A 17,982-nucleotide genomic window follows, 5' to 3' on the forward strand; every position below is an offset into this window, starting at 1 on the left:
AATTGTTTTCTTCAAACTACTATGCTAAAACTTTACAAATGAGATGTGTCAAATTACAAACTATTTATAAATAAAATTCGCAAACGTTGAAACTCTTCGACTTTCATTAACATCATAAGAATCTATGCACCGGTTCCAAAATTTTTACCCTTCTATACGTGTATCTCCCTATTCATCGTCTTCTAAATCATCTGCTTCAAACCGATCAGGATCTTTTGGTTCCTGATCTTCGTACCATTGGGTAGCATCGTCAATATAACTAAGTACTCTGCTTACGCTTTCCTCGTTTCCGCTCTCAAGAGGAAGGAAATTGACCATATTAAAGTCATCAATCTAGTCATTAGCAGAAGCTCGAGGAATTATGATTCTGTGACTTACCAGTTGAACAATGCACCGATTAAGTTCGTGAAACTTTGGGTTTGTTGTTTCGTTAATTTCACCTGTGAGCAAGAGTGGATCTGTATTGAGAAACCTTTTTAATTCCGCTTTTGTAATGTTATTGTTGTCTTTGAGTAAATCCATTTTGCTCAATAAGTTAATATGCGGGACTTCCATCATAACCATTGCGCTCATTGCGCTTAAAACACCCGCAAAGAACTTTGTACGGTCAACGAGAAATTGGCTTTCTAACAGGTAGACAGCACAAGGACGAAAGTTTAGGGTTACTTGAAGATGGCGAATTAATGCTGGTAAAATTGGTACGTGAGTATACAATTCAATTTGTCCAGGCATATCGAAAATTAAATAGTCTTCGTCGTAATCGCCAATTTCTTCATTTAACCAATCTAAGTTTTCCATCAAAAATTCGAAACAATAAATTAACCCACCATTAGGGCCGTAGTCCAGCTCTTCCATAACATCATCAATGGATATTAAGTCTCTAATATCAACAGTTGGTTCCCATTCGAAGTTTTCTGCAGCAGGATCTAAATTAACTAAATGGCAAGAACGTCCAACGCTTTTCATATAAGACATTAATGCTCCACAAAACGTACTTTTACCACTGCTGGCAACACCACAAACAAAAGCTGCCACCTTAACCATTTTTCTAAAAAGACTAACGTCTTTTGAAACGTCGTGTTCTTTTATCCTATGCCTTCTTACCTGTGCCCGTATGCACCCTTATAACTCGCCATGCGATGCCCTAAGTATTTTACTGACTTTTAACAACAAATACTTTAACTGTGAATAACACGCTCTGTTTAAATCTTTAAGTCTTGCAGAATTTACGTTAAACGTCACTAAAAACATTCATTTTTTTGAATACCCCCTAATATAAGTACGATGTCAATATAGCTTTTTCTACTTCTTGTATAAAATTAGTTTAATTTCTCTTGATACAGCTTAACTCACTCCATATTTCAACTCAGTCATAAGTTGTTTAGCAACGGCTATAGCATCGCTTGTAAATTAACTCACTTTGAAGTCTGTTATTCTCAAGACCTGTTTACAACAATATAGTAAATGTATTCTAAACTGACCACAGTCTAACGTATCTCTATTATCAATTAGATATTACGTAGTTGATAATACAGTGAAACAACGAGTCCCCCACATATAGACTCGACCACCACACCCGTTTGTAGTGAACAGTGAGTGTAACTCTACACGCTGGCTTAAACCACAACCCCAATTTTAAGGGGAGTTATTCATAAATGTGAAGATGTCTGCACCTCCATGGCAAACTTCAGAGTACGATGAAACTGAGGGATTCACGTCTAATCAGGAAGGGCCGTCAGCAGCTCCTTCCAAGACTGTGGCCTCTGACTGGCATGAAGTGAAGACAGAAGATTCTCGAGTTTATTACTACAACTCAGTAACGCGCAAAAGTGTTTGGGAAAAACCAGAGGAGTTAATGAATGACTTTGAAAAAAAGCTTTCGAAACTAGCTTGGAAAGAATATGCCACCGCTGATGGCAAAAAGTATTGGTATAATGTCAATACCCGTGAATCAGTGTGGGATATTCCTGATGAATATAAAGCTGCCCTTGTTGATGAACCGGAACAGCAAAAAAAGGCTTTGTCGTCTAAAATCAAAAGCAATGACAACAAGCCAGCTGTTCAAAGCATTCAACGGCATGGTCCGGATGTTGCTGCTCCTTCAAGTCAACCAGCTAAAGATCAAAGCCAACAAATTTCACAAGGCAGTCATAAACGAACTATAAACTTTGTTCAACAAAAGGATAAGCGCCAAAAACGTTCTAATGATTATCAGCACGAAAACTATGATACCTATGAAGCCGCAGAGCGCGCTTTCTTTAAATTTTTAGACTCTCATAATGTCAACCCAAGCTGGACTTGGGAGCAGACTGTCCGAGAGCTTTGTGATGCTAAGGGCTATTATGTCATGAAGGATCCTTGGCATCGGAAATGTGCTTTCGATGCGTACATCTTAAACTATTTGACCGATCAAAGTGATGCAGAAAAGAACCGAGTAACTAAGATTAGGAAGGAGTTTATTGAGATGCTAAAAAGTAGTGATAAAATTCATTCTTATACTTTGTGGCGTACTGTGAAGAATGAATTTTCTTCTCATCCTGCTTTTAACGCTACTTCTTCTGAAACTGAACAACAACAACTATTTTTTGAATATAAGCAAAAGCTTTTAGAGGATGAAAAGCAGTTGGAAAAGGATCGCAGAAAGGAAGCATTGGATGATTTTTGTTCGCTTTTGCGAAACATGAATTTCGAGCCTTACACCCGCTGGAGCGTTGCGCAAGCAAAATTTGATCAAGATCCAAGGTATACAAGGAATTCAAATATGAAATATCTTTCTAAATTAGATGCTCTTGTAGCATTTGAAGATCATGTTAAGCATTTGGAACGCGAATATATTCTTGACAAACAAAAGCAGAAGAAAGAAAAGCATCGTATAGAAAGGAAAAATCGTGATGCCTTTCGTGCGCTATTACAAGACTTACGCGTGCAAAAGAAGATTACATTACGCACGAAGTGGAAAGAATTATATCCCATAATCAAGGATGATCCAAGATATCTTAACTTACTAGGGCAATCTGGCTCTACACCATTAGATTTATTTTGGGATACGATCGTTGATTTGGAGAATATGTATCGGGAAAAGCGTAATTTGGTTTTGGACTGTCTTGAAGTATTGCAAATATCTGTGGATGACACATCTAATATTCCTGAAATTATAGCAAGGTTATCAGAAAAGCTTAAAGATCGAGAGGAAAGTGAGGCAGTAACTGAAGACCTTATTGAAGAAGTTGTTAATCGATTACGTGATAAAGCGATCCACAAAAAAGCTGAGGAAAAGCGTGCTGATGAACGACGCATTCGAAGGAAAATTGATAATCTCAGAAGTGCCATTAAATACCTTAAACCTCCAATTTCTGCCGATGCTTCTTACGATGAAATTAGACCTTTAATTTCTATTCTACCGGAATTTGCTGCGCTCCATTCCGAGGAACACAGGATGGCTGCTTTTGACAAATATATAAGACGGCTTCGAGAAAAACGGGAATTGGAAAAGCAATACCAAAACAGAAGAGGTTATTATGATGTCGGTAAAGATGAAAGTTATTTAGCGAATAGTGCCCGACCACATAGCGGATACGAAGATGGAAGGTTGGAATATTCTGCTGACTTAGCGTCAAAAAGTAATAGGAATGAAATTAATACGATGCAGGATGTACAGGAAAATTCAATCTCTCATGTTACCGCTACACAACCGGCTGTTAAAAATATTGTTGATGATGCAGAATCTAGTGAAGAAGGTGAAATTCGTTAGTATTCAAGTTAGAAATTTAATTGTTAGTGCGTTTAATACACATGCATTTTAATGTTCTCTCAACTCGCTTTTTGTATTCATACAGTTTGATTACCTTTAGTAGCGGATACAGCCTGTAGCTATTTGAACCTCTACCACCAGTACCTCAAAAATTGTTTTTGTAACAAAACTAGCAAGTTGCTATTAAAATAGCAAAATACTGCTATAAGCGTTCTATTTAATAACGCGTAAGTAAATTTTTATTAAATTTTGTTGCAGCCACAGTTCGTTTTCCGAATTTGACGCTGAATATGTGAATGATCCACGTGTCGCATTTTTTTGTTAAACCTACATTGTTCAATGCACTGAATGTAGCTCTCTTTTTTTAAAAACCTTCTTTCTTATTATGTTTTGCTTGTTTCTCTTGTGATACAATCTTTTTGGTGGCATTCGACCTTTTATTCAAAATTGCTCTTTCTTCGAAAATGAACGATATAGTGCTTCCTATCGAAAAGATACGGGAGTTAATATGTGTTCTTTATTTAAATCTGTTCGGATCTCGTCTAAATATAGTCGTTAGTCAAGAGTTATAAATATTCACATTTAAAGTGGCATCTGGCAGTTCTCAGTTAACTAGAAGTTGGATGGAAGCCTATTACATATTTCACAATTATTCAGCATTTCAATTTCGGAAAAGTTTTGCAATAAGAAATTTGCGAAATTGGTTCTAACTTCTGTTTTAGTTGATATGAGTACAAGTGCTATAGCACTTGCTTTGTCATCATCTAAGGCTATTGAGCAGCTGGATCACGTTCAAACTGAAACCCCTAATCTTAAGCAGGAAATGTCCGAATCCCCTTCGAATAGCGGCGTAGCCTCCAAGCGCAAATTACAATCTACTGAATGGCTCGACCCAGAGCTTTACGGTCTTCGACGTTCTGTATGTCTCACATTATTTTATTCATTATGAAACTTACTTAGATGCTAATCATTATAGGGTCGCACTCGTAGTAATCCAGGAAGATATGTAGACACTGATGATCAAGAAGATGTGTTCCCATCCAAGCATCGTAAAGGTACTAGAAATGGTTCATCTTTTTCTCGTCATCGAACAATTCGCGATTTAGACGATGAAGCTGAATCTGTCACCTCTGAGGAAAGTGAGTCAGATGATAGTTCTTATGGCGGAACTCCCAAAAAGCGATCTCGGCAAAAAAAATCAAACACCTACGTTCAAGATGAAATTCGATTTTCTTCTAGAAATAGTAAAGGTGTTAACTATAACGAAGACGCGTATTTTGAATCGTTTGAAGAAGAAGAGGAAGAAGAGATGTATGAGTACGCAACTGAAGTTTCTGAAGAACCTGAAGATACACGAGCTATAGATGTCGTTTTAGATCATAGACTTATTGAAGGACACGATGGCTCTACACCTTCTGAAGATTATGAGTTTTTAATTAAATGGGTTAATTTTTCTCATCTTCATTGTACATGGGAACCTTACAATAACATTTCTATGATCAGAGGATCTAAAAAGGTCGACAATCACATTAAGCAAGTCATACTTCTTGATCGAGAAATTCGAGAAGATCCGACCACTACGCGTGAAGACATTGAAGCAATGGATATTGAAAAAGAGAGAAAGCGTGAAAATTACGAGGAATATAAGCAGGTAGACAGAATTGTTGCCAAACACTTAAACTCCGATGGCTCAGTTGAATACTTAGTGAAATGGAAGCAGCTGTTATATGATTTTTGCACATGGGAAGCTTCCTCAATTATTGAGCCTATTGCTGCCACGGAAATTCAGGCATTTCAAGAAAGAGAAGAAAGTGCTCTTAGTCCATCAAGAGGTACAAACTATGGTAATTCGCGTCCTAAGTATCGAAAACTGGAGCAACAGCCTTCGTATATAACCGGTGGTGAGCTTCGTGACTTTCAGCTTACAGGCGTCAACTGGATGGCATATCTTTGGCATAAAAATGAAAATGGGATTTTGGCCGATGAAATGGGTCTCGGTAAGACAGTCCAAACTGTGGCTTTTCTTTCATATCTTGCACATTCTTTAAGACAGCATGGACCTTTTCTTGTAGTTGTTCCACTTTCTACAGTTCCTGCCTGGCAAGAGACATTAGCTCTTTGGGCTTCTGATATGAATTGTATAAGTTACCTTGGAAATACCACCTCAAGGCAAGTAATAAGGGATTACGAATTTTATGTTGATGGAACTCAGAAAATAAAGTTCAACTTGCTTCTAACTACTTATGAGTATGTACTCAAAGATCGCTCGGTGCTTAGTAATATAAAATGGCAATATATGGCAATTGACGAAGCTCATCGATTAAAAAACAGTGAATCGTCACTTTATGAAGCACTTTCTCAGTTCAAGAACTCAAATCGATTACTTATAACTGGAACACCATTACAAAATAATATTCGTGAGCTTGCGGCTTTGGTAGACTTCCTGATGCCAGGAAAGTTTGAGATTCGTGAGGAAATTAATTTAGAAGCACCAGATGAGGAGCAGGAAGCTTATATTAGAAGTTTACAGGAGCATTTACAACCCTACATTTTACGAAGATTAAAGAAAGACGTTGAGAAATCTCTTCCTTCTAAGTCTGAACGTATCCTTCGTGTTGAGCTTTCTGACTTACAAATGTACTGGTACAAAAATATTTTAACTCGCAATTACCGTGTCCTTACTCAAAGCATAAGTTCGGGAAGTCAAATATCTTTACTAAACATAGTTGTGGAGTTGAAAAAGGCAAGTAATCATCCTTACTTATTTGACGGAGTAGAAGAGTCATGGATGCAAAAAATAAACTCTCAAGGAAGACGAGATGAAGTCTTAAAAGGTTTAATTATGAACAGCGGGAAAATGGTGTTACTTGACAAACTTCTATCACGTCTTCGTCGAGACGGCCACCGCGTTTTAATTTTTAGTCAAATGGTTCGTATGCTTGACATTCTTGGTGATTATCTTTCTTTGAGGGGATATCCACATCAGAGACTGGATGGCACTGTCCCTGCTGCTGTACGAAGAACTTCAATAGATCATTTTAATGCACCAAACAGCCCAGATTTTGTGTTTTTATTATCCACACGAGCTGGAGGATTAGGTATTAATTTAATGACTGCTGATACAGTTATTATTTTTGATTCCGATTGGAACCCTCAAGCTGATTTACAAGCTATGGCACGTGCGCATCGCATTGGTCAGAAAAATCATGTTATGGTATACAGGCTTCTTTCCAAAGATACGATTGAAGAAGATGTCTTGGAACGTGCACGTCGTAAAATGATTCTTGAATATGCAATTATTTCATTAGGTGTTACAGACAAGCAAAAGAATTCCAAAAATGATAAATTTTCTGCTGAAGAGCTTAGCGCTATTTTGAAATTTGGAGCTTCTAATATGTTTAAAGCAGAGAATAATCAAAAGAAGCTTGAGGATATGAATTTAGATGAAATTTTGGAACATGCCGAAGATCATGATACTTCCAATGATGTGGGTGGAGCCAGCATGGGTGGTGAAGAGTTTTTGAAACAGTTCGAAGTTACAGACTATAAGGCAGATGTATCTTGGGATGATATTATACCCCTAACTGAACGTGAGAAGTTTGAAGAGGAAGACCGCTTAAGAGAAGAGGAAGAAGCGCTTAAGCAAGAAATTGAGCTTAGTAGTAGACGAGGTAATCGTCCTTATCCTAGCTCTGCGGTGGAATCCCCATCCTACTCTGGAACTTCTGAAAGGAAGAGCAAAAAGCAAATGCTTAAAGATGAGGTTTTACTGGAAAAGGAAATTCGGTTGCTTTATCGTGCTATGATTAGATATGGAAGCCTTGAGCATCGCTACAATGACATTGTTAAATATGCTGATCTTACTACGCAAGATGCTCACGTAATAAAAAAGATTGCAGCTGACTTAGTAACCGCTTCACGCAAGGCTGTATCAGCAGCCGAGAAGGACTTATCTAATGATCAGTCTAATAATAAGTCATCTCGTAAAGCGCTGCTCATTACATTTAAAGGTGTAAAAAATATAAATGCTGAAACATTGGTACAAAGGCTAAATGATCTTGATATTCTTTATGATGCTATGCCAACGTCAGGATATTCTAACTTCCAAATTCCAATGCACGTTAGATCTGTTCACGGCTGGTCCTGTCAGTGGGGACCCCGAGAAGATTCCATGTTGCTTTCTGGAATTTGTAAGCATGGATTTGGAGCTTGGTTAGAAATTCGAGATGATCCAGAACTCAAAATGAAAGACAAGATCTTTTTAGAAGACACAAAACAAACAGACAACTCTGTCCCCAAAGATAAAGAAAATAAAGAGAAAAAGGTACCTTCAGCTGTGCATTTGGTTCGTCGAGGTGAATACCTACTTAGTGCTTTACGTGAGCATCACCAAAATTTTGGCATAAAATCAAGCCCCGCTATTAGTACTAATGGAAAAACTCAACCTAAGAAGCAGACGGCTAATCGCAGACAAAGTGGCAAGCCTAACGTTAAATCTGCGCAAAAAATAGAGAGTGCAACTAGGACACCATCGCCTGCAATTTCAGAATCTCGTAAGAAACCTTCTTCTAAAGACACGAAGATTGAAACACCTAGTAGGGAACAGTCTCGCAGCCAGACAGCTTCACCCGTCAAATCTGAAAAAGACGATGGTAATGTAAGTCTAAATGCTGAACAAAAGGCACGCTGCAAAGAACTGATGTATCCAGTCCGTAAGCATATGAAAAGACTTCGGAAAGATTCTAGTGGGCTTGGACGCGCGGAGTTGGTGAAGTTACTTACTGAGTGTTTGACAACGATTGGAAAGCATATTGAAAAAACTGTCAATGATACACCCTCCGAAGAAAAAGCTACTGTTAGGAAGAATTTATGGATGTTTGCATGTTACTTTTGGCCGAAGGAGGAGGTTAAATATACCAGCTTGATCAGCATGTATGAAAAGATGAAGTAGATTTTAGCCTGTCATACAAAAGCCAATTTGTTTCTTCATTTTTCATCCGGAATATTTTAGGTTTGAAGCTCGAATATGTTTATCTTTTACAGTCTTCAATTTTGATTGCTACATTTCAAAGATCACTAAATTCTAGTCTAAAAATCGTTTCTTATTGTACCTTTAATTATAATGTTAATAAACCCTGCATTTCAAATCTTGACTTTAGGAAATCCTCCGGTATTCAGAACATAGAGTCAGCATAGATAAGAATAATCCAGTAATACAATTTGTTTTTAATTGAAATATCAATGGCAAACTGCTATTTATTAGTCTGCAACTTTATGCAGTTTGTAAATATAATAGTGTAACTCAGTAGACATCGTTACCAGTGAAAAGTTCATTCAAACATCACAGTACGGCAGGGTTCACCTTTCACACCAAATCACGTTTATAAATTAGAATGTCTCGTGCGGCCTTACCAAGCTTAGAAAGTACGTTACAAATTATTTAGAGTGGCTTTCGAGTACTATTTATTCGATATGCTAATGTCTATGATTTTTTCGTTGGCCTAAAGACGTTTACTAACATAATGCTTAGACCTTGAGGATGATGATGAGTTTGAAGATTTCGCAACAGAAAGTAAGTACTTTTAAAGAAATAATTATTTAACATCAAAAAGATTGGCCTATGAAAGATACAGAGCTTGATACTGGAGATGATACGCTATGGGAAAACAATTGGGACGATGAGGACATTGGAGACGATGATTTTTCTGTTCAATTACAAGCAGAGTTAAAAAAGAAGGGTGTTGCCGCCAATTAAGATATTGCTTCTGCCAGAGTGTATATCTCCGAAACTGCCTTCATCCCTCAGTATAATTTTAATGCATTAACAAAACGATCGAATACAGGTTCTTTCATGACTCTAAGGTTTTGCTGGTTCTGTAAATACGGTGCAGATAGATATTCTTGTGTTGAAGATTTTTACGTTTAAAGAACTTCAACTTGTCCATATCTGTAAATTAGGTCTATGATACTTATATACGCCTGAATTGATTATATTCTAACAATTACCGGCGAAACGGTACTGCCTGTATATGCGAAATGAAGATAAGCTAGAAAATGTAAAACCTATTTGCATTACTATAGACAATAGCAACCCATGATTGTTCAAATGATGATCATTTCAAATGGTCAAAAGAAGAGACGCGTAGTTAATATGTAAAGGAATTTAAACAAAAACATTGAAGTGTATGAGGCAAAGATGAAGGTGCCTGGGAAAATGAAACGCAATTGTCATGAACTTAATTTCTTAGAAGATTCTTAATCGTAATTATCAGCATCTCCTTGTTCTAAGGCTTCTTCCATCAACTTGAAAGTAGCGCGGATAGGCAAGCCTACAACATTGGAAAAGTCACCTATGATAGACTCAATCAATAAGGCGCCGTGACCCTAAACTTAGTCAGCAAAGTCATGCGTAAAAATTTAAAAAAAACAAAAAATGCTATAATTCATTATTTGAAAGCACGCACGGTTCAGGCACTTCCATCACCCTAAAAACAGCCAAAAACATACCTGTATAGCATAGCCTCCGGCTTTATCTGAACCTTCGCCACAACGAACATAAGCTTCGAGAAATTCGTCAGTTATGGAAGGGTCAAACTTCACCTGAGTTTCTTCAAGGTGTGTTTTCATAACATAACCTGGATGAATAGGCACTTCCATAGGCACAATAACACTGACAGCAGTAAATACTTTATGGGGTGTTTTAGAATTTCTGAGCTTTTTCAGCATGGCAAGGTGATGCTTGGGATCGTTGGGCTTCTCCATAATCTCAGAATCCAAAATCAATATAGTATCGGCGGATACAACTATGTCTGGTGAATCTTCTTCGGCGGCCTAAGTAGAAAAAATGCGTTAATATAGAAAAACAAGACAACTTTAGAGACTTCAGTGTGAAACTCTCTGTAAAGAAAAATTTAAATTAAACATCCATACCAGTTTCTCATAAACTGCAATCGCTTTCTGTACCGAAGTGTCAGCAGCATATTCCCAAGGAGTTATGTACATAGATTTATTTAAATCTTCGGGGAATCCGGAAACGCAGGTTTCAACATTAGGAAATCCCTATTTTAAATCAACATTAGTTTACGAACACGACCAAACGAATGAAATTAAGAGACGAACTCCAAAACTTCTAAGTAACACAAAACAGAGAATCATAAATAAGAATAATTTATTAAGATACAACACAATTTTTACGGGCAATGCTTCATGGAAAATATAATAACGACAGCAATTGATACTTTTTTTAGGAAGCAATTGCTTGGGTAGATTACATGATTCAAAAAATTGTCTCCATTTTTTATTTTTCTTACCATCTGTTCAAATAACTGCTTTCTGCGAGGGGATCCTGAAGCCAAAATAATCCTTTTATCTTTTAATTGACGGTGCATTGACGTTTCCAAAGTAAAATGAGAATCGTAAGAAGGAGGAGACGTATCCATTTTTTCGTTGCTCATTTTGAAAATATAAAGAAGTAAACTTTGAAAAATGATTTGAACTCAACAAATTTAACTCAAAGTTGTTTTTTGCAAATTTTGTGTTTCTTTTTCTATTACCAATAGGTACGGATGCAACGAAGCACATAAACATTTAATAGTGACATACAATAGGACCCCATATCTTTCGAGCTCGCTATATTGTACAGTCAAAGGTATTAAAAAAATGTGAATTGTATACGAGTAAAAAAAAAAATCAGGACCGATTTTAATGTGAAGAGAAGCTTTGAAAGAGATTTTTCGCATGTATTATGGCGTTGGTAGCTTCTGCAGTCATTTTTTTAAGCACGGTCTAATGACCTTCCTTTATTTCATTTTGTAAACATCAAACATAATAAATCTAAGCAAAATTGCATATTGAAATAAATCACCATACCGCAAGCAGCACGCAAGTGTATTCGGGAGTAAATTGTTTAATCTTTGGCATCATCGTAACTATTGCAATATATTATAATATAAAATAAATGAGTATATGATGTTTATAATATCAATTTTAAATCATATTATGGAGGTATGTGAATCGCTAGTAAAGCCTCTTACCTATATAGATTTTGCATCCTTATCCATTTTATTAACAATATTCTTACAAATTTGGAGACCTAACAGATTGAGATTTGTATAAGTCTTCTCCATTATTTAAACTAAGTTTTGAGAAAAAGAAAATTTTTAGCTTTTGGAAATTGCTTGCTAATGGAACCAATTCAAAAAATGGACTCCTTAAATAATAAGGAAGGTCAACCTGACAAAAAAAGAAAAAAGCATGAGTCAGAAAAGGAGGGTGAAAATGAAGTTCTCGAAATTGATGTAACAAAACCCGTTCCCCCTTCTAAGAAGTTGATGCGAAAGCTTAGAAAGGCTGGTAAAATTGACAAAGACGGAAATTGGACACCTGAAGCTCTTGAAGAAGCTAAAAAGAAAGAAGAGAAGAGATTGAAACGGCTGGATGCTAAATATGGTAGGAAAGAGGAAGGTGAATCACAAGAAGAGAGCAAAAGATCACCATGGGGTATTTGGGTGGGTAATTTAAGTTTTCATACAACGAAGGAAATTTTAACAGACTTTTTTGTTCGGGAGACAAGTGAAATGATAAAGGAAGTATCTGAAGAAAATATTAAACCCATTACAACCGAACAAATTACTCGTATACACATGCCCATGTCGAAAGAAAAAAGATTCCAAAACAAAGGTTTTGCATATGTTGACTTTGCTACTGAAGATGCGCTTAAGCTAGCTCTTCAATGTTCCGAAAAGGCTCTCAATGGTAGAAACATCTTGATCAAGTCGAATACAGATTTTTCTGGGAGACCAAGCAAGCCAGCAAACACTCTTTCCAAAACTGCATCTATACAATCATCTAAGAAGGAGCCTTCCTCGATCCTTTTCGTTGGCAACTTGGATTTTGAAACCACTGATGCCGACTTAAAGGAGCACTTTGGTCAAGTTGGCCAAATTCGACGTGTTCGCTTGATGACCTTTGAGGATACGGGCAAATGTAAAGGCTTTGGATTTGTTGATTTTCCAGACATTGACACATGTATGAAAGCTATGGAACTTGGCCATAATAGTTGGCGGTTAGAATACGGAGAAGATCGGTCTAAAAGGATGAGGAACAAGTCCCCAATGGCTCGCTCTGGTCGATTTAATGATGCTGAATCTTTAGGTCAAGAGGACAAACCAAACTTCAAGAGAGCTAGGAAGATTGACCCGCGTTCTGTCCGTCCCGGTGCAGCATTAGCGAAGGCTCAGCGATCCTCCGCTGCTATTGTTGAGCCAGCTGGCCAAAAAATTAAATTTGATTAATATAACTTATGAAGGAATACTCGATTACGTTCGTTTTTAGAAAAAACTATTTTGGGTCAGGGCATATTAATATAAAATATTTTTCATTTATTGTCTTAGTTTTTAATTAGCAATGCTATATTTACATATTACTCATCGTATCACATATATTGATACTTATTGCATTAGTATTTATGAGTGTGGATAAGCTTTTGAGTAGGAAGGTAAACTAGAGAAATACTATCTCCTTTTGTGGCTGTTGTTTATGATGGCATCTTTGCCCATATTAATTATCTAAAGCAACTAAAAAGACCATGAACTAATAATGACCACCAGTCACTTATTTTCCATGGCCTTGCTTTTTTTGTTTACGAATTTAACAGTCACATTTACTGATTGGATTAGTAATTTGAATTTTTTATTCGTTATATCTTTTAACAACCTAATATCCCATTTACTAGTATAAATAGGCGGCGCCCTCGTAAACTCCACCAACACCATAAGATTTAGTCATTCATTGTCTGAATATAAATAGGTTAATATTGATGGTATGTCGAATCCTAAGTTGCAAATAAAAGCAAGCCTTTTACCATGATGATTTTCTTCGTTAAACCCAGCTCACTCGGAGTATTTACATTGACGAGTACGCGAAGTTTTTATTTATCTGAACATTGCTATTGCACAGAACTTTTTTATTTGAAACGTATGCTAACCTTTAATAGAAAAGTATTAGCATATTTATAAATCTTCATTAATAAATTATATAAACATTAGTCTTGCTTATACGATTAGCTTGTCTGAATTTTCGTTTATGGTAGCTTCCACACGTTGTTTTGTACTTTTAGTTTAGGCATGTAGTGTCTTCTAGTAAAAAATATAGACTTATTCACAACGATGCAGTTTAAGTAAGTTCGTTTATTACTGTTTAATTCCAATAAGAATCCTAAAAATTTCAAATTCGGGCGTGGGAAATGTTTTGGGCGCTAAGACTATTGATCTGCTATGATTGTCTTGTTTCGTCTTCTTTGTTCATTTGGGAGCTTGTTTCCTGCTTCAAGAGACAACGGACGTCAATTTTTGTTGTATAATGCTGTTTTTTTGCTACAAAAAATTCTTGAAGCAGAGAACTAGTTTGACTACAATTTCACCCACGGGCCCGCTTCTTCAATAAACGAATTTTCAATTGTAGATGTACAGTGATGCTATAGATCTCACAGTGAGATAATATTAGTATAAATAGATGACTGCAGAAGGTGTGGATGATTCTGTTACAATTTCATAAGTGCTACAGTGTGAGTGTAGAGCAACACTGAACCTTGACAATTTTATAAATAAAAAAAATTGATTTTTCGCAACTATTAAAATCTAAACCAGGGAAAACATAAAGCGTTGACCGAACATTTATATACTTCACTATTACGTTTACGAATCTGCTTTCTACCAACACTTCTCGCAATTCCATAGTTTACATCAATTTGTGATATAAACTAAAAGAAACTAGAAGTTTTGATCCTAAAAAGGAAATTTGAAAATAAAATTTATTATTTATACTAGCATTGGGTCGTTAGATTTTGAATTGCTTTTGATTGAGTTTTTTGTCCCTCATTATCCATTATGTTTAGTCGTTTTGCAACCCGCTATAACGCTCTTTTTGAAAAGGCGCCGATTATGACTATGTGTCTAACTGCTGGTACACTGGGTGGAATATCCGATGCTGTCGCCCAAGGCTTGACCATATACCAAACAAACAAAAATGCGATGATTGGTTTGGATGGCGTGAGATTAAACACTCATCCTGAAATACCTAGTATTAAAAGGGTTCTTCAATTTGTTACTTTTGGTTTTGCTATTTCTCCATTTCAATTTCGGTGGTTGCGTTTGCTATCTGCTAAGTTCCCAATAGAGAAAGGCGCTATTAATGTCGTGAAGCGTGTGTTATTGGATCAAGCTGTTTTTGCTCCATTCGGTACTGCCTTTTTTTTCAGTTGGATGGTAAGTAAAAATTAACTTGCATGTTTATGTATATCAATACTAACACTAAACCGCAGACTCTTGCTGAGGGCAAAGGTTTCAGGGGCGCCTACGATAAACTTCAAGCTGTTTTCTGGCCCACTTTAAAGGTACACTTAATTTCTAAATTTTCTTTCTTAAATGGTTCTGTTGTATTGTTGCTAACATTTAAAGGCTAATTATATGGTCTGGCCCTTCTTTCAAACTGTGAACTTTTGGCTAATGCCCTTACAATACCAAATGCCATTTGCTTGTACGGTTGCTATTTTTTGGTATGTTGTTTCCAAGAGACATAAAGCATTTTTGCTCCTAGTTTTTTCGCCTTTGCTAATTTCAATTAGGAACATATTTCTTAGTTTGAAGAACGCTTCTTCAATGCAAGAATCTGGCTCACAAGAAATTGAACTATTTTAAAGATCTTTGATCCATCGTCCGAATCCACTGCTTTTCGTTTTTTGAGTTGTATCAGCCAGATTGTTTTTTGGCATATTATTACTTAGAAACGAGTTTTGTATACCATTATTAGCTTATATGATCAGAATTACCTCCTTAGACTAATTATTTTTACGTAAAAGTCATGCATTAAACAGATTTACTATTATTATAGCGTAGTATAGTTTTATCTACATGCGTCTTGCTTTTTTTAAGTTTTTTTTTTAGATTAATAACAATTACATGACTTCGTTTTCAACGCTTTTTCTTGCTTTCACCACCCTTATTTGAATCTCTTTTCCTTTTTGCTGATCCTTTGCTCTTTGTATCTACAGGTTTTTTGGGAGAAGAAGGGACTGGTTTAAAAAAGGAATCAAGACGACCCTGTGGAATTGTCTTTGAGGCTTTTTCTAGTCTATTGATCCCCAATTTAACACGATCTTCATTGAAACCTTTTTCCTTAACCAGAAATTGTATAATGCCATCTGCATCGGGACTTTTCCATTTCAACTCAATCTCTTCACCAGGAAGTACTTCTGCATCCAAAAACAGTCTTCTGGCATCTTCATAAGGCCAATCTTCCGGAATAGGATATTTTGATCGATCCGCCTCTTTGACAAAGCGATCGAGAGTCCCGTATTGCCTAATTAACTCGACGGCTCTAGCGGGGCCAACTCCCCGAATAGGTTCACAATAGTCACAACCCAAAAGAATACACAAGTCTACAAACTGCTCCACCGACATATCTAAACCATTCAATGCTTTTTCTATGTTATACTCACTAATTGGTTCCTTTCTTTGCTCACTAAATGTCAGGTGTCTCAAAAGTACAGGAGCTTGGAAGCACAATGTGTCCATGTCCTCAGAAGCAGCAGCATAAACTTTTCCTGAACGGGCTAAAGCGGCACATTGAGCTTCTGCTTCACAGGGTGCGTTAACGAAGGGAATTCCCATTAACTCTAGTAAACGTTTTGCTTCGTCATTATGTTGCCGAGTAACTTTGACCGTACGTTTGGCAAACCGATCCACCATTTCAGCTGTACCAACCTCTTTTGTCTCCTCTTGATCCTCTCGTGCTTTTTGATGTCGGGCCACACGTTTAGCTAATTCCCCTGACTTCAATGTTGGTGGTTTTCCATCAAAGACAAAGCAAGGCTTTATTCCATTATCGACAATTCGGAGTGTACGATAAAACATTCCCATTAAATGACTAGTAGTCTCGCCTTGTTCATTCATTAGCTGTTGACCATCTTGACTGCGAACTTGAATTAAAAATTGATAAAGACTCATTGACCTGTAATATACGAAATTAGCATTAATAAAGTACCTCAAGAAGACTTTATAAATCAACCCTTCGAAAAGGAAAGAATCAGTTGAATAGAGTTTGACCTATTAGTGTTTGCAACTTCAAGAACCAACAAAGTAAAGAAATGATGTAAAATACCTTGAGCAATGAATTTAACCGAGTCACTGTTAGTGAAAATTTATTCATCCTTTATTCTATATTTCGTTTGTATCATATCTTTGTCTCGAGTTAAGACATAGAGCTTTGCTCTTTAGCAATAAAAACTGTACACCATAGTGTTTAACCCATATTTACAAACAAAATCAGAAGCCATACAGTCTTTGCCAAGTCAACTGAGACTTTCGCTTTCTATTTAGTCTTTCAACTTACGCATCTATAGCCACTTTCCGTCCAAAATAATTTTTAATATCATTATGTTTGACACTGGCTGGGGCATGCTCGCTTAGTACTTGAGCCAAACCTAACCCAGATTAGTTTTAAGTAAAGGAGAGAGTAAAAGATAAACTCTTTAGCGTTAAATGTAACATACCTTTAATTCCCATCGTTTAGCAAATATACTTATTTATGTATATTACGAGATCCCGAACAACGCTTTCTCCAAAACTAGCTTAGAGCTTCTTATTAAATTTTCAATTTTTGCTAGATGTATTATACTCCTCAAAATCGAGCAGTTTTTACTTTGCTCACTCACACAAAGGTTCTTAGCTACCAGCAGTAGTATCCACGTCAAAGAGTCGATTCAGTAAATCACATGTTACTTTTCCATAAAGAATGATCGACCAAAGAATGTAAATACAAGGAAAGGGACCAGCCAATTTATACTGAAAATTCCCATGTATTATAGCTTTTAAAAAAGGATTTCTAGAAGGAACAAATTAGAAATTTTAAGATTACCAAATTGAGGTTCTTGTGGTTTTGGTGGCAGCACGGCTGTAAAATGTAAATCACCTCGCAGTTTACTACCACGAAAAGATCTCGAAAAGGTAATGTACCATCAGAAATTCTGGAAAAATGATCGATTCCTTTTTCCGGATAAGGAATAGGATGAAAAGTACATTGGAACTTTACCGAAACCCTATTGACTTGGCTAGATGTAAGTCTGTGTAACATAAGGTTGTTTTTATGAGAATAAACCAGTGGTTTTACGGTACTGAGATACCGTAGTGAGAAAGCCGCTTGAATTGCTCAACGTAATATTTTTAATAGAACAA

At 36.5% G+C, this 17,982-nt stretch overlaps 8 protein-coding genes, 12 long non-coding RNA genes and 1 other non-coding gene across 21 annotated transcripts; 10 read left to right on the forward strand and 11 right to left on the reverse strand.

Annotated features, from left to right (window-relative positions):
- The first annotated feature begins 39 nt into the window (after window positions 1-39).
- Window positions 40-1,275, forward strand: SPOM_SPNCRNA.4424. Its single transcript, NR_193785.1, has one exon. It is a non-coding gene; the product is annotated as a non-coding RNA (long non-coding RNA).
- On the reverse strand, window positions 48-1,087 carry fet5 (GTPase Fet5). Its single transcript, NM_001020396.3, has 2 exons — window positions 379-1,087; window positions 48-333 (listed from the first exon to the last, which is right to left on the reverse strand). The coding sequence occupies exons 1-2, from the start codon at window positions 1,042-1,044 to the stop codon at window positions 169-171; spliced, it is 831 nt and encodes a 276-aa protein (NP_594965.1). The 5' UTR covers window positions 1,045-1,087; the 3' UTR covers window positions 48-168.
- On the reverse strand, window positions 1,256-1,883 carry SPOM_SPNCRNA.4425. The gene has a single exon (NR_193786.1). It is a non-coding gene; the product is annotated as a non-coding RNA (long non-coding RNA).
- On the forward strand, window positions 1,619-3,814 carry prp40 (U1 snRNP-associated protein Prp40). Its single transcript, NM_001020397.3, has one exon. The coding sequence runs from the start codon at window positions 1,664-1,666 to the stop codon at window positions 3,749-3,751; it is 2,088 nt and encodes a 695-aa protein (NP_594966.1). The 5' UTR covers window positions 1,619-1,663; the 3' UTR covers window positions 3,752-3,814.
- Window positions 1,989-2,574, reverse strand: SPOM_SPNCRNA.4426. The gene has a single exon (NR_193787.1). It is a non-coding gene; the product is annotated as a non-coding RNA (long non-coding RNA).
- Window positions 2,987-4,467, reverse strand: SPOM_SPNCRNA.4427. The gene has a single exon (NR_193788.1). It is a non-coding gene; the product is annotated as a non-coding RNA (long non-coding RNA).
- On the forward strand, window positions 3,876-8,965 carry hrp3 (CHD family chromatin remodeller Hrp3). Its single transcript, NM_001356206.2, has 3 exons — window positions 3,876-3,978; window positions 4,474-4,670; window positions 4,728-8,965. The coding sequence occupies exons 2-3, from the start codon at window positions 4,479-4,481 to the stop codon at window positions 8,700-8,702; spliced, it is 4,167 nt and encodes a 1,388-aa protein (NP_001342861.1). The 5' UTR covers window positions 3,876-3,978; window positions 4,474-4,478; the 3' UTR covers window positions 8,703-8,965.
- SPOM_SPNCRNA.4428 lies at window positions 4,731-4,948 on the reverse strand. Its single transcript, NR_193789.1, has one exon. It is a non-coding gene; the product is annotated as a non-coding RNA (long non-coding RNA).
- On the reverse strand, window positions 5,615-5,864 carry SPOM_SPNCRNA.4429. The gene has a single exon (NR_193790.1). It is a non-coding gene; the product is annotated as a non-coding RNA (long non-coding RNA).
- Window positions 6,454-8,999, reverse strand: SPOM_SPNCRNA.4430. Its single transcript, NR_193791.1, has one exon. It is a non-coding gene; the product is annotated as a non-coding RNA (long non-coding RNA).
- A 119-nt stretch (window positions 9,000-9,118) lies between these two features.
- Window positions 9,119-9,863, forward strand: dss1 (proteasome receptor/ubiquitin ligase adaptor Dss1). The gene is made up of 3 exons (NM_001020399.3): window positions 9,119-9,175; window positions 9,282-9,323; window positions 9,364-9,863. Exons 1-3 carry the CDS (start codon window positions 9,145-9,147, stop codon window positions 9,504-9,506), a joined length of 216 nt encoding a protein of 71 aa, NP_594968.1. The 5' UTR covers window positions 9,119-9,144; the 3' UTR covers window positions 9,507-9,863.
- ifs1 (Maf-like protein Ifs1) lies at window positions 9,757-11,312 on the reverse strand. The gene is made up of 4 exons (NM_001020400.3): window positions 11,062-11,312; window positions 10,682-10,810; window positions 10,259-10,582; window positions 9,757-10,135 (listed from the first exon to the last, which is right to left on the reverse strand). Exons 1-4 carry the CDS (start codon window positions 11,203-11,205, stop codon window positions 10,007-10,009), a joined length of 726 nt encoding a protein of 241 aa, NP_594969.2. The 5' UTR covers window positions 11,206-11,312; the 3' UTR covers window positions 9,757-10,006.
- On the forward strand, window positions 9,972-11,524 carry SPOM_SPNCRNA.4431. Its single transcript, NR_193792.1, has one exon. It is a non-coding gene; the product is annotated as a non-coding RNA (long non-coding RNA).
- Window positions 11,525-11,799: 275 nt separating this feature from the next.
- Window positions 11,800-13,184, forward strand: rnp24 (RNA-binding protein Rnp24). The gene has a single exon (NM_001020401.3). The coding sequence runs from the start codon at window positions 11,935-11,937 to the stop codon at window positions 13,042-13,044; it is 1,110 nt and encodes a 369-aa protein (NP_594970.1). The 5' UTR covers window positions 11,800-11,934; the 3' UTR covers window positions 13,045-13,184.
- Window positions 13,185-13,470: 286 nt separating this feature from the next.
- Window positions 13,471-14,315, reverse strand: SPOM_SPNCRNA.4432. The gene has a single exon (NR_193793.1). It is a non-coding gene; the product is annotated as a non-coding RNA (long non-coding RNA).
- Window positions 13,611-13,693, forward strand: snoR69. Its single transcript, NR_197127.1, has one exon. It is a non-coding gene; the product is annotated as a small nucleolar RNA (small nucleolar RNA).
- On the forward strand, window positions 14,294-15,729 carry SPOM_SPAC3G6.05 (Mpv17/PMP22 family protein 1). The gene is made up of 4 exons (NM_001020402.3): window positions 14,294-15,015; window positions 15,072-15,143; window positions 15,208-15,305; window positions 15,375-15,729. The coding sequence occupies exons 1-4, from the start codon at window positions 14,638-14,640 to the stop codon at window positions 15,445-15,447; spliced, it is 621 nt and encodes a 206-aa protein (NP_594971.1). The 5' UTR covers window positions 14,294-14,637; the 3' UTR covers window positions 15,448-15,729.
- Window positions 14,578-15,311, reverse strand: SPOM_SPNCRNA.4433. Its single transcript, NR_193794.1, has one exon. It is a non-coding gene; the product is annotated as a non-coding RNA (long non-coding RNA).
- rad2 (FEN-1 endonuclease Rad2) lies at window positions 15,638-17,474 on the reverse strand. The gene is made up of 3 exons (NM_001020403.3): window positions 17,301-17,474; window positions 17,141-17,231; window positions 15,638-16,759 (listed from the first exon to the last, which is right to left on the reverse strand). The coding sequence occupies exons 1-3, from the start codon at window positions 17,311-17,313 to the stop codon at window positions 15,721-15,723; spliced, it is 1,143 nt and encodes a 380-aa protein (NP_594972.1). The 5' UTR covers window positions 17,314-17,474; the 3' UTR covers window positions 15,638-15,720.
- SPOM_SPNCRNA.1079 lies at window positions 15,667-16,955 on the forward strand. Its single transcript, NR_149925.1, has one exon. It is a non-coding gene; the product is annotated as a non-coding RNA, possible alternative UTR (long non-coding RNA).
- On the forward strand, window positions 16,964-17,174 carry SPOM_SPNCRNA.4434. Its single transcript, NR_193795.1, has one exon. It is a non-coding gene; the product is annotated as a non-coding RNA (long non-coding RNA).
- Window positions 17,475-17,982: the final 508 nt, after the last annotated feature.

The sequence above is a fragment of the Schizosaccharomyces pombe genome (assembly GCF_000002945.2).
Source record: "Schizosaccharomyces pombe strain 972h- genome assembly, chromosome: I".
NCBI lineage: Eukaryota > Fungi > Ascomycota > Schizosaccharomycetes > Schizosaccharomycetales > Schizosaccharomycetaceae > Schizosaccharomyces > Schizosaccharomyces pombe.